This window comes from Pteropus medius, unplaced genomic scaffold (assembly GCF_902729225.1).
Source record: "Pteropus medius unplaced genomic scaffold, Ma_sr-lr_union100, whole genome shotgun sequence".
NCBI classification, from domain to species: domain Eukaryota; kingdom Metazoa; phylum Chordata; class Mammalia; order Chiroptera; family Pteropodidae; genus Pteropus; species Pteropus medius.
This window is the reverse complement of record NW_024340699.1, coordinates 1,652,506-1,666,702: the sequence shown is the minus strand read 5'-3', so window position 1 is coordinate 1,666,702 and position 14,197 is coordinate 1,652,506. Positions and strand designations below refer to the sequence as shown.

Here is a 14,197-nt window from a genome sequence, read left to right as displayed (position 1 = left end):
TTTTTTTTTTTTTTTTTTTTTTTTTTTTTTTTTTTTTTTTTTTTTTTTTTAAGGTTCTGGGAACACTTTTTATTTATGTCTTATTTATGGTTGAAGAATTCAGAAAAGAGCCAGTGGAGAACATGGATGATGTCATCTACTATGTGAATGGCACTTACCGCCTGCTGGAGTTTCTTGTGGCCCTCTGTGTAGTGGCCTATGGCGTCTCAGAGACCATCTTTGGAGAATGGACAGTAATGGGCTCAATGATCATCTTCATCCATTCCTACTACAATGTGTGGCTTCGGGCCCAGCTTGGGTGGAAGAGCTTCCTCCTCCGCAGGGATGCTGTGAATAAGATTAAGTCATTACCCCTTGCTACGAAAGAGCAGCTTGAGAAACACAATGATATTTGTGCCATCTGTTATCAGGTAACTCACACAGTAAGAGTCCATTTGGGTGGGTCATACGGCGTATCCCTTGAGACTTTAACCACATTAGTTAAATTTCCAGGCAGAATTATCTTCTGGGTACAAAGAAAGTGGGCCTCAGAAATTACTAGATTTGATAAAATATTTCCATTTTATTTCTAAATTATTTTTAATTTAGTTCCTCGAGTTCTAATTTACTGTTGTTTTCAACATTGCTCACCCACAAATAAAGGAAAAACAGGTGCATTTTATATTTTAATCCTGAATATATTTACACACACATATATATGCACTATCAAATATATACTATTTATTAGGAGTCAGCAGCTTCTGAAAAGTGGTGTGCCAAGATTCTGACTCTTTTCCTTCTGGCATTTACTGAGTGAGGAAGAAGCGTTCAGGTACTTTACGTAGGTAGAGTAAGTGAGTATGTGCTTATCTGTAGGTTGATAGATATCTGAGACTGGTGCAAGCCTCTGTGGGATGGGAGGTGGAGAAGTACGGTAGAGGCAACTAGTTGGCATACCAGTGCAGGTGGCCTACCTGGCCTCTGACATATGCATCATATATAGCTGATGATTGCCTTTTATTAAAAATTGGAAGATAGTGTTTAAATCAGCTTTGAAATATAACAAAAAATAGGCCAAGTGTTTAGTCACCTGTAGAAGAGGCTGGTTGAGTAGCAGCTTTTACAGCTACACTGTACTGTTGGAAGTGTGGGCAGGATTTATGAGCAACAGCAGAAGCTGTTCCTTTAAAAGCACTCTTGAAGTGTGGGCTGGTGGAATAAAACCATGGATAGTAGTAGTGAGTATACAGGGCATGTTCTTTCCCCAGGGCTGCTTTACAGTCCAGATAGAGTGTATGTATGTCTGCCTTTAAGACATACAGTCTTAACAGTACAGTTTAGCTGTAAAAGCTGCTACTCAACCAGCCTCTTCTACAGGTGACTAAACACTTGGCCTATTTTTTGTTATATTTCAAAGCTGATTTAAACACTATCTTTCAATTTTTATTCTAGAATCTAGAATAAGCAGTTTTTCTAGTAAGATGCAACTACCACTTTTTTTTTATTGGTTTTGGATCATACTTAGGGTACTAGCAAAATAATATTTCCCAGATTGTTTTTGCATCCGAGAGAACTGAGGCATGATGTAGGTTCCACCAAGTTAAGTGGTCATCATTTTGGTTCTGACTCCTTGGTGCTCGGTACCTCTTAGTACTCAGGACAAAGCACAGCAAAGACAGATGCAGGGCACAATAGCTTCAGCAGCCTCTGTCTAAATATTCTGAGATTTAAGAGTCCTCTTTTTGTATTTCCTGTTGTCACATCACTTTTTTTGAGGTGCTTGAACTACCTGCTGATACTACACAGAAAATGAAAGTCAAATTGCTTAACTCCCCAGCTGGCTGCTTTTCCTTGGATGGCTTTCTGCTTAAAAGTTGACTCCCAGATGCTACCAGCTCTTGGCAAGGAATTTCTGTGATAGCCACAACTCCTTGTTTTGGGACTTAAAATCAATGGTCAATTCACCAAATGTATATTCTTCAATGTAAACTTCGTGTCCTCAGCCGTCCCTCCCTGAATATAGCTTAAGCAAGGAATATTAATTTGGAGTTTACCACCTCGTATTCCAGTGGTTATCAAACTCCAGTGTGCATCTAAGTCACATGGGTGGCTTGCTGTAACTATAGATTTGTAAATGCCATCTTCTGCTATCCCGATTTAGTAGGTCTGAGGTGGCTTACGAATGCACTGGGTGCACTTGGGGGTGATTCTGATGCAAGTCGAGAAACCACTGGCTTATACAGAACATATCTTGAAAACGATATATATCTTTTCCCTAATGAAATTGCCACTTCCTTGCCAACAACCTGGTGTTATGTGACTGATTTTGTCTCCTTGCCAATAATCTCATAATGGAAGGCTCTGTTTAACTGTGTTGAAGCGTAACTGGAAAAGTCCTGTCTTCATCAGATTTTCTGGGGTTCTAAGTGTACTCGTGCCATACTCGTGGAGACCCAGTAATCGTACCGCTGCAAGTGTGTCACCTCATGTTTCATACAAGGCAGAACCCAGTCAGGAAAGTCGTTTCTTCCTCATTTTTGGTTTTCACTTTTAAAAATTATTTAGCCAGTGGTTCTTGCATTATTTGAAGGGGTCTCTGATGACAGGAGTGTTCTTACTAAAATAGAAAATGAGTTTTATTCTAAGATCTGTGTTACAAATTTTCTGTGGGAAATTTGTGGGAAAGAAATGTTGCAACCAGAACTTTGAGGGGTAGCAGCAAAGGTGTTAGATAATAGACACTTATGAGCTATCTTCTTCTACCCCTTTTAGGACATGAAATCTGCTGTGATCACGCCTTGCAGTCATTTCTTCCACGCAGGCTGTCTCAAGAAATGGCTGTATGTCCAGGAGACCTGCCCTCTGTGCCACTGCCAGCTCAAAAACTCCTCCCAGCCTCCAGGGTTAGGGCCTGAGCCGGGCCCACAGCCTCATGCTGCAGCTGAGCAGAATGTCGCCCTGCAGGAAGGTACTGAACCCTCAGACCAAGAGCGTCCTCAAGGGGCTGGGACGCAAGCCGGTTCTAGGGACAATAATGAGTGCGTTGCCAGCAGATCAGATAGCCAGGAAGGGACTTGTGAGCCCAAAGAATATCCTCTTAGTGCAAAAGAAGAAAAGCAGGAGGTGTAACACTGAGAAAGTTAACTCCAGGGGAAGTTAACTCCCCCTGGGATCTGTGCTCTGATTTGAGGAATGAATGTATGACGCGATTAGGTGGGAAACGACATTCCAAGGATCTAATCCAGGAAGTGCTGTCAGTGGAGACCACCTGCTTTCGTGCCCTTGACATTGTGGGAGACATTTTGTAATGTATGCTAATCAAAATGTATTTATATGTCTTATGCTGATGTTTTGTAGAGGTTTTTCCACAAGGAAATCTCAACAACTTCAGAAACTGCCCCTGATATGTAAGGGATAAATAAAATCAGATTTGAGTGTGTGAAAGGGGCTAAAGAAAGGAGGAAGAAGAGCATAAGGACAACATGGGAAGAAGCAGGCAGAAGTGGAACTGACATTTCACTTTCTGTGGGACAGGATCGTTCTGTTACAGAGCGTGAGCAGAGACTAGTCCCTTTCTCCACCCCCTTTTCCCTCGGTTAAATGGAACTCAGTCTGGTGATTATTGAGTTTTGTACAGCACTGATCGAAATCAAAGATTTAAAAGCATCGATTGTATTGAGAGATCGAAGCACGCTCATACTTTGTATGTGCTTTAGGGGAGGGGCGGGTGGGCATTTGGGCCTTGCGGGTGCATTCACATCATCTGAGACTCTTGAACTTTGTGATGGAGTCTTCAAAATTTTGATGTATATGAAACTTTTGTTGATATTTGTACACTGTGTTGGCTGTGTGAAGTGAGCTAAAACTCTTATGAACACTTTGGAGTCCACGTTAGCGCAGGAGACCAAAGTGGGAAGGGCTTTAGGCACTGATAATGGCCCTCATGTACTTTTCAATCCTGTGTAATGTTTAATTCTTGCAACTGAATCAAAACAGTATTAAATTATGGCAATATTTGCACTTTGGGAATGAGTACATAACTGTATGATCACACTCTGCAAATGCCACTTTTAAAGCTGTTAATAGACTTTGCACCTTTTCTTTGACAAGGATATGTCATATTTAAATTTTTACATTCATCATGGCTACAGGTAGAACTGGGGAGGGGGGAATGTAATTTTTTTATGGGAATTTTGATATGAAAAGAAACTAGTCATTTATTTATACAATAGGCTTGGCTCAAAAAGTGTTTTTCAGACTTGGTATTCCTAATGTGGGATGTGACTTTATTTTATTTTTCGTAGCAAATTTGGATGTAGACTGACAGACATAGCTGAATGTCTTAATAAATTTAAATTTGAAGAGAACCTTGTTTTTTTCCTGTGATTATTACTATAAAGTGTTTTGTTGAAATTCTGGTCTTAGCAGGTTTTGTTTTTATCTATCTAGGCTTCTTTTATCTTGACCCCTGTCAAAAATGCCCTGTAGATGACAAAACTCTTTGATTGGAAGGGGCCAGTTCTTTGAAATCTATACCAGGGATAGCAGACCCAGTTATGCATTAGAAACGTCTGGAAAGCTTTTTTAAAAAAATTACACATTTTTTAACCACACTTCAGAACTACTGAATCAGCTTTTAGAGATGCCTGAGAACGTGCATTTCAGCGCTTCCTAGGTGATTTTACCCAACTAGTCTGATACCAACACAATTTTACATTTACTAAAGAAGTGGCAAGACTAGATTTATCTCCCCAGGTGGAGCTGGATGTTTCCAGCCATCCTTTTGGTGAGTCAGGTTAGGCAGAAAATGGAGTAGATGGCTCCCTCTAGTGGTAGTCAGGCTGCACAAAGACCTAGCGGCGATCTCTGATTTAAAACAAGATTTTTCAGCCTTTGTGTAAAAAGTACATTTTAAATATTAAATTTTTTTTGTTTAAAGGCATAAAATTGCAGAGTTGAAATCATTTATGCATGGTGAACTTAGCCAACATTTAGTATTGTTTATACATACGTCTGACCAGAGGATTCTCATAGAAGATCTAAGGAAAAGTACTCAGATGTTTTAATAAAAGTAGAGTTTTCTTTGGCATCAAGTTTCACATAATAATAATACACTTTTTTACCTCCTAATAGCACGGAGATCCCAGCTTCTACTTACCAAGTCACAGGAGCCTCTCAGCTCAGCCGCCTGGTGGACAAATAACTGTCAGTGTGTATCCTTTGTTTCAGTCAGGGGAGCTGCCTTACGTTACAGTGACTACAGAGGTTTATGTCTCACACATTGCTTGTGTGTCTGCACGTAGGCGGTGGTGCTCTTTTTTGGTACAGACTCTCAGGGATCTAGGCTGACGGAACAGCCACTGTCTTGAACCTCTCCGGTGGTCATGACAAGGAGATAGGGCTCCAAGGGCCGCACATCAGCAATGCCATGCTCCTTCCAGCGCTGGATGTCTGTCCCTTCTGCTCATCACCCTGTGGCCCCACCAGCGCAGGAGGATATGGAAATTCAGTGTTCCTTCTGTGGCCAGGAAAGAGGACATGTTGGCAGTGCTGATGGCTACCATGCTTCAGTCGAAGCAACACTTAATTTTAGTTACACATTAATCAAAATTTAGGAGCAAAACTGTGAGTGGTTCAAAATATACCAGTTGAGAACCTCTGACTTAATTTGTTCCTTGTTCTAATATGTTGGAAGAGTAGCATTGTCTAATGCCATTTGTCTTTCAAATTTTTTGTTTTTCAGCCATCTTTGTAATGGTTTCCAACTCACTGCCAGACTTTAGGCCTAAGAAAACATTAAGTTTAACCACCTAGTTTGTGCTTCTGAAGAGGAAACAAAATCAGATTAGATTTTTCCTCTTGTTATACTTGATCAAATTAAGTGACACGGTATTACATCCCTTTTAGGCCACTTTTCCTGTCCACTTAATGATTTCTACTATTTTTTGGTGTGTATGTATTTTCACCCACGATCACTTTTCTCTTAAAAAAACTTTTAATCATCTTATAAACTTTGATGTCAAAGTTAGTACTAAACACTCTAAACCCTCACACTAGTTAACGTATTTGCAGTTGGTGTTTTCATTTTTTAAAACTTGTTCTAGTGACCTAAATCAGACTATGTGCACAGCACGTCTCTTGAGGTCAATTTTCAGACATTGAACTGAACGTGAGGCTTCTTGGGGCCCCTTATTAGGGCCTCTGTGTTTTCTCTGTAGTATGCCATGTTTCCATGAGCATTTTACGTCAAAACACTGCTTTCCCAAAAGAGCGACATTCTGTCAAATTGTGAATATAATTAGTTAACAGAGAAGGAAGAATTTTGTAGTTTCCAAGTTTAAAAGGGAGGAATTTTTCTATGGCCGTGGTAATGGGACAAGAGCCTTACAGAAGTTAAAGTATTAATAAGTTATGTGCCAATTTTTTGGGGGGTGTGGGGAAACACGTTTAAAAAATAAGTTTTACACTCTAGTTGCTTCCACTCTTGTCTTTCATAAAAACAGAGATAAATAGGTTCTAGAAGAAAAAATTTAGAATCATGTCAAGTTGAAAGTAGGAATTATAAGGTTTTGATTGTTTTTTTAAATGCTATATGATTGTTAAAAAGACTTTTCCTCATGTTTTTTAAACACTGCTTATTATTTGAGAAGTGAAGTATTTGAAAAGAATAAAAATCACCCATAATCTCGCTTTTGGAATTAGTCTTTTCAAATTACTTTTATATTCAGTGACAGCAGAAATCCCTACCAACAAGCACACTCAGCCACCCAGAGTCACTTCTGCTTCTCTTTTTAAAGTCGACTGCCTATCATTCAGCTTCTGAAATTCAAATACATTCCGGACAGTTTGATAATTGGTCATTATGGCACCCCTATTTCTCTTACCTTTTTAAGATAGCGGATACTATAACACTTAAAACTAGGGATACATCTTAGAGGTAGTACTTGCTTAGAAAATAATCGACAATGCTAGGAGCCATTTAGGGAACTAGTCATTCTTGCAGTCGTTCCGAAAAATACTTCCTTTCTTTCCCCCAGTGGATTCAACATTCGGTTGCAATGCGTGGACAAGGTTGAGCCAAGGTAGGAGATTCGTAAGGAAGACTACGCAAACCCTGCTGTTAACCACACCTTTGCTCTTACCAATACTGATGTTGATGTTCTTTTCCTAATCTATTTTTTATCAATGTTGGCAATTTGCCCCTTAAATTTTCTTTCTATTTATTCTTAATAGATAAAAAAGCAACTCCTTGCTTATCTATTGTTTTACATGTTCTGAGGTAAGATAGTATAGCTTCTGACTTCCTGGAAATCATAGTCTCCATGAATGTAGACGAAATTCTCAGCCAATTCTAAATGGAATATCCTGTTGCTTTTCAAATGGTTTCTTGCTAAACTGAAGTCGTGTCTCTGGCATCAGGCCTGCTGGTTTCCCTTGACGATCTTTTATCAGTCCCCTTGGATTTCGGTTTGAAATCGGCAGCGGGAGGGGCGAGGTGGACTTGACTATAACTTTTACTCCCTTTCAAGCTGTGTGATCCTCAGCCAGCCTTTGTTTTTCTGGGCTTCAGCTTCATCTGAAAAAGTGATCTCTGAGGTATTATTCTGTTCTTAAGATTTTGTCCGTCTGTATTAATCTTGACCACCGACTAGGCGATGAGCCTCGTGAATATTTTTACATGCCATGCAAATATTAAACTTGGTCAAGGCTCGGTTTACCACTGTGTTCCCAGGGCCTGGTACAGGGCAGGAGCAAAGTATCTACTGAGTGAAAAAATGAGCTTAGTATATGGCTCCTCGTATAAACGCTCTGGTTCAAAAATGGCAGAGAATTTTGTTAGTTCTAGAGACAGCATAACTAACGTTAATGCCAACTGGATGAAGTCATCAAATGGTTTTTGATTGTCTAACAATTCAGATACAGAACTCAGAACTTCTGGAACAGAGATTACAAACTTGGGGCATGCAGGTGAAATCTGGGCTGATGAATTTTGCTTTGTTTTATGGTTGGGCCTCAATGGTGCACCTTAAAATGATGTTATCAAAAACATTTTTAATTAGCTGCTACCCATTTAAAAGTTGTAAGCCTATACATACAAACTGAATTTTCCAGTTTCTCTTAGAAAGTTGGAAGAGCTGGTTCCATGAGGTTATTCATTCTTGCTTGGCAGCAGCAGGAGCTGAGGTGGGGTGAGTGGGCTTTGTAATTCACCCCTGATCCCTGACTCCACCACGACCTGCTCTTGAAAATTAGATTGTCATCAAACTCTTCTATTTCCATAAGAGATACTGTGATTACTGGGCAAGTTTGGCTCCTCATTTAATGAAATTATAAAGTATAAATATTCTGTATTGGTCAAAGTAGAAAATAGAAGAGAACCAGAAGCAATGCGAATAAATCTGATGTCCACTTGTGAACTGTAAGATCTGTATATTTTCATTTTCCTGTAATTATGCTAGTTCAGTTTTTTTTTTTAAGTGACTTAGTGTTTTATTTGACTCTATTTTCAATTGGGTCTATGTTTGAATTTGACACTCACGATATCGCCAGATTGTTGTGTAAACAGGCCAGTGTTTCTCCATCTTTGATGGGCATTGGAAGCAGCTGGGAAGCTTGTGAAAAGCACAGACACCTGGGCCCAACCCCACAGATTCTGGGTGGGTGTGTCTGGGATAGAGACTGAGCCTCCGTTATCTTTTTACAAATTTTGCAGATGATTCTGATCTAATGGAAATGTGAGAACATTTGCCCCAGAGCAAATATTCCTGCAGTTTTGTTTCGGAAACTACTGCTTTTATGGAAGAAGCTTCTTAGAGAAGAAACACACGTGAAGACGTTTGCCTCTGAGGAACATCTGTGGTTAAGGAGCCCGGCAGATCGAACAGCTTGCAGGGTTTCCGCAGTGAAGCAGCAGAGCCTGGCGGGCGCGTTGGTGCCAGGTGCACGCGTGAGACCCGGTCTAGTCTACCAGCCATTCTGGTTGATTAACCACCCAGAAATGTCTGAAACTATTTCTGTTTCAAGGTAAAACATTGTCAGGTTTTTTCCCACGAGCATACAGAACTAAAAAACCATAGAGTTTTAGAAATAAATCAGCCTTCGGAGAGCTATTCGTGTGATACATTTAGAATCTAAGGTGAAGGTACAATTAATAACACGTCACTGTAGGATGTGGACTTTGAGGGTCTCCCACCAACCACCCCTGACGCAGAGGGTAAGGGGTCAGTGTGTGCATAATCATTCTTACCAAAATCGCCCTGTCCTGGTGACTACCACCATGTATTTAAAGAGAAACAATCAGAACTAGGGAACTGCCTCCCTTTCCCCAAGGCCCTTTGAACCCTATGTTAACTGAGCCCATGGTTCTTGTGTTTTATATATCTGATACGTAGATCTAAAAGTAGCATTACATCTTTTTTTTTCTTTGATATTCTCTGAAAAAATAATAGCTAACATTTACCTTGTGCCGTGTGCTCTTTTAATCCCTTTACAAAAAATAAGTTCTTACACTCACCTCTTCATGTAGATACTATCATCCCCATTTTCCAGATGAGGAAACTGAGGCATAGAGGAGTTCAACAATTTGCTCAAAATCCAAAGTGGTAAGTATTTGAACCCAGGAAGTTTGGCTTCAGAGTCTACTTCAGTCATTACATTATAGTGTGTGCCTATTCACAGACAAATGTGTTTCAGAATTTGTCATTCTTATACTTAAAATCAGTGGCGTTGACAGGAAAGATATCTTAGGGACTACTTCCTGTAGATGTCTGTGTCCTGGGTACGTTGCAGGTTTCATTCGTTCTGTAGCCACCCTAGATGATCTCTGTCAAACCCCAAAACCCTACCTCCTCACCGTCTCCAATTAGCTTGACTTCCCTATGTCCCCATGGCATCCAGTCAACCCGTGTTTGTAAGTAACTCCTAGGCACCAGACGTGGGCTCAATGCTGGGCACAGTCCCTGCCCTCATGGAGCTTTCACAGTGCATTTGGAAGATGCACAATTAAATAAGAACACTAAAAGCGTGATGAGTTCCTTGAGCGGGAGCCCAGCTTCTCTATTTGCCCATGGCTGTTTGTGAAATCTATTGTTCATAAGTCCAAAGTGACTAAGGAGAAGTTTAGGCTTGTTGCCCCTGGATTCATTTCCCACCAAATACGAGAAAACATTCAATATTTAAGTTTGAAATATTCTTAGTGCTTTCTGTAAGGCATATTTTTTTTTCCACCGAAGACCAGCTCTCTGCTGCTCTGTCACTTGGATACTCTGCAGCTAGATCTGATGGGCCTGGGACCTTTGCAGCCTGTGTTCCTGGTCTGCAGCATGGTTCCGCCTGCCCCAAACCTTGGTATTCTCAATACCGGACCTTCTCTAGAATCAGCATTAGGCGAGTTAATCTTTGCTGTGCTGCCAACCTATAGGCTCAGGCTTGGCAAACGGGCCCCTGGGGCCTGAATCTAGTAAAAGTTTTGTTTTGCTTGAAGAGTGTTTCTTTAAAAATCGTGCTAAAATTGGGAGATTGCGCATAAAAAAATCTGAATTCCTGAGTTGCCTGGAAAAAAATCAGAGATCTAAGTCCATTCCCACCGTAATATTCCACAAGAGCTTAGGGGCTCCTGTCCCTTAAACTGGCCCCCTAGTTCATCAGGTCCCACCCAGATCCCATCATCTATGTTACCTATGACCCCTGCAGGTCACGTACTCAGAAATTCCATTTTGACAATTGCATTTGCTTACCTTTTTGCTGAGTAGTTCTTACATATGCACAGTACTTTTCAGTCATGAGTTGCTTCCTGCTTGAACAGTTCCCACCAAGAAAGCGCTGATCACACACACACACACCACTTTACAGGTTTATTATCCCTACTTTCATATTCATTTTCAGATCACTTCTGGCTCTTAACTCCTTTTATACCTTCCTGATGGAATAAGCTTAGTGGTGTTTTCCAAAAAATTGAAAAAATTAAGTAGAAAACCCAAAAGTATATGATAGACCAGATTCTCAAATTCAAATGCCTACGGGGGCGTGGAGAGGGCAGGCAGGTCATGTCAAGGGCTGAAGTGGGCCAGCCGGGGGGCCTCAGACCTAACAAGCACTCACTCCTCCTGCAGGAGGCTTCCCTCCCCAGCTCCCCTCTAAAGAATGTACCTTTACAGAGCACCTGTGATGCTGGGGGTGCTCTCCATCTGCCCTGGTAGCCACGACCTGTGGATATTGAACACTTGAAGTGTGGCTAGTGAGACTGAGGAACTGAATTTTTAATTTTATTTAATTTTTATTAATTTAAATTTAAGTAGCCACATGTGGCTAGTGACTACGGTACTGGAATGAGCCTAGCTGATGATTACTGAGCAGAAGTGAATATGGGTCCAATGTGGCCAGATTTTCCAGAGGATCCAGGAATCCATATATATATATTTTTGGGAGATAAAATCTCTTCCATTTAATATGTTGGCTCCATTTTTTACATGTTGTAAAAGCCAAACAAAACACATTAATGGGATGAATTGTGGCCTGTGACCAACTGTCATTGCCCTCCACCCATTGGATTAATATATAGTCAAGGGCAGAGAGAAAAACACCTTGCACACCTGTCAGTGGACAGCAGAGGGCCTAACTAAGGTGTTATTGCTCTGACATAGAGCCTTACTTGCACAATGAAAGTTTTTGTTTGTTTGAGAGTTTATCAGTGGCAGAGTTTATATAATCATAGCCTGCGAAAGCATATAATAAGGGATATGGAGGCTGAGACATAATAGATGAAGAGAATGTCTTTGGCTGAGAGTGAACAGCAAGGGTAAAGACCCAGAGAAAACAGAGGACATAGCACTTTGGGAACCTAAAGAAGTTTTATGTGCCTGCTCTGTCCACTAGCCACATATGGCTATTTCAATTTAAGTAAAATTTCAAAAATTAAAAATTCAGTTTTTCAGTCATATTAGGTACATTTCAAGCGCTCAGTCGCCACGTATGGCTATTCACCACCACACCGGACCTTGAAGATATTGAGCATGTTTGTAATTGCACAGCCTCCGGGACAGCAGAAGAGCTCAGAGAGTGGAGAAGATAGAGGGGAGAGCGTGGGGAAGGGACATCGTGAGAGAGCTAGAGAGATGCTTGGGATGAGGCCATGAGGTCACCAGGGGCTGGCGTACCACATTAGGAAGTTTGGACTTTGAGCTGCAGATTTGTCTTTTAGGAAGCTGGCGCTGCTGCTGTGCTGTGTGGGAAATGGATTGCAAGGAGAACAAGAGTGGATGCTAGAGACCTGATAAGAGACAGTGGCAGTTCAGGTAAGAAATGAGGATGCCCCAACAGGTGCACATTATCCATTATCCACTATCCACCATGCCTGGCTCAGGACCTAGAGTACAGCCATCACTTACAGTGCCAGATGTAGAATACCCACTCAAAAGAGCCCTGATTCTGCAGGCGAGGACACTAAGGTTCATAGGGGTTAAATTAACCTCACAGACCATATAGCTAGAACTGTGATTCTTATCCATGGCTGTTTAGTTCTAAAACCTGAGATTGTTTTTTATTTTATTTTTCTTTCTATGCAATGCCCTCATCGACTTCACCCACATTTAGTAAGTGTCTCTGGCTACATTCTCACCAAGATTTCATTTTTTGTTCCTTATAAGATTAAGAGATTGATATTTCGGGGCATTTTTTTTTTTTTTATAGCCAACATCTTCTATTCCAAATTAAGGGTAATCACAGCTGGTTGGTTGGGTTCAGTGCCAGAGCCCAAGCTGGATAACAGTCTTTGTATGTGATATTAAATGTGTGAGCTTTTATAAAAATGTGTGCCTTTGAGGAATTCTTCAGACATTTGGGGAATTTAAACTAGTAATTTATAATAGATTTCTTTGCCTAGCATGATAATTTCCTGATGAAAAGAGTGTGTGCGTGGGTGGGGTCGGGGGAGACTTTATCTCAAACTGTGTATAGCAGTAAAAAAAAACTTAGTTGAGACTTGGAAAGTCTCAAGCCTGTAGGTGTAAGTTTACTTGCCTATTTTCTTTTTTCTTTTTTTTTTTTAAATAAATAGTGCTTTTAAAACTTCCTTGAAACTTTATTTTCCTTTTTTTGGTCATTTTTGTTTTGACATAATTTCAAATTTACAGAAAAGTTGCTAGAATAGTACAAAGAACCCCTGTGTACTCTTCACCCAGATTCACCAGTTGTTAACCTTTTGCCACATTTGCTTATCACTTTATCTTTACACACACACACACACACACACACACACACAGAGTTTTTGAGCCACTTGAGAATAAGCTGCACACATGATGCCACTTTACCCCTAAGTGTTTTAGTGTATATTTTCTAAGACAAGGACATTTTCTTACAGAATCACAGTAAAATGACCAAAACAGAAAATTTACACTGGTACAGTATTGTTATTTAATCCACAGTATCTAATTCATAAGATTATTCGAATTTCACCAATTATCCCAATAATGTCCTTTTTAGCCGTCTACAACTCTTTCTACCCACACACATGCAGAACTGAATTCAGGGTTACTCATAACACTGAGTTGTTATATCTCTTCAGTCTCCTTAATCTGAAACAATTCCTCATACTTTTTTCTGACTTTCATGACATTTATATTTTTGAAGAGAAACAAATAGCAATAGATTATGGATTATGAATAGTATAATTTAGATTGTGTATAGTATATTATAGATAATGTAAGAATTCATGAATCCATATTAATAAAAACAAACAAATAAGTAAAATAATAAGTAATATAGAAGGGAATGACAGAATTAGAGAATTACCATTTTGCAACCATTATAGTAATAATTGATTCAAGCAAGAATTATCAATGGATAGTAAAAGTAGCAAATGAAAGTTTGAAGAGGAAAAATATATTTAACTTCAAAATATTGCTCCACAAATCAGATGTTAACTAGAAAGGAAAGGACAGTAACCTCACAGTGGGTAGCCCTGGCGGACACCGTGTTAACCAAATCTGTCCCATCACCAATAATGGGACAAACCATCATCATCTGCTTCTCTCTATGATACACTAAGGAAGGGCACAACTTTACTTAGGTGGTACTCCTGTTAAAAACAGACAATCTCAAACGAGAGATATTGAACAAAATAAGCTTTGCTTTTTAATTGACTTGCTCAAATTAAGGGTTGCATAAAAAGTTGCATTGTCAAAGGGCACCACTAGATGTCACTGTGGTCTTGCAAGTTGCA

General features: G+C 40.0%; 1 protein-coding gene across 16 annotated transcripts in view; it reads left to right on the top strand.

The window, feature by feature from the left end:
• RNF145 (ring finger protein 145) overlaps positions 1-14,197 on the top strand; it is a 67,469-nt gene that overhangs the window by 40,878 nt on the left and 12,394 nt on the right. For 9 of the 16 annotated variants that reach the window (XM_039876714.1, XM_039876734.1, XM_039876728.1 and 6 more), the window contains 5 exons: positions 54-410; positions 2,752-2,947; positions 5,113-5,192; positions 9,481-9,581; positions 12,179-12,272. In XM_039876714.1, the coding sequence (XP_039732648.1) occupies positions 54-410; positions 2,752-2,947; positions 5,113-5,192; positions 9,481-9,581; positions 12,179-12,251 (807 nt within the window). In that variant the 3' untranslated portion in view covers positions 12,252-12,272. Of the gene's footprint in view, positions 1-53; positions 411-2,751; positions 4,347-5,112; positions 5,193-7,016; positions 8,403-8,692; positions 9,004-9,480; positions 9,582-10,211; positions 10,228-12,178; positions 12,273-14,197 lie in introns of those variants that run through there. The other 7 variants (XR_005655855.1, XR_005655854.1, XR_005655856.1 and 4 more) reach the window with 7 other exon arrangements.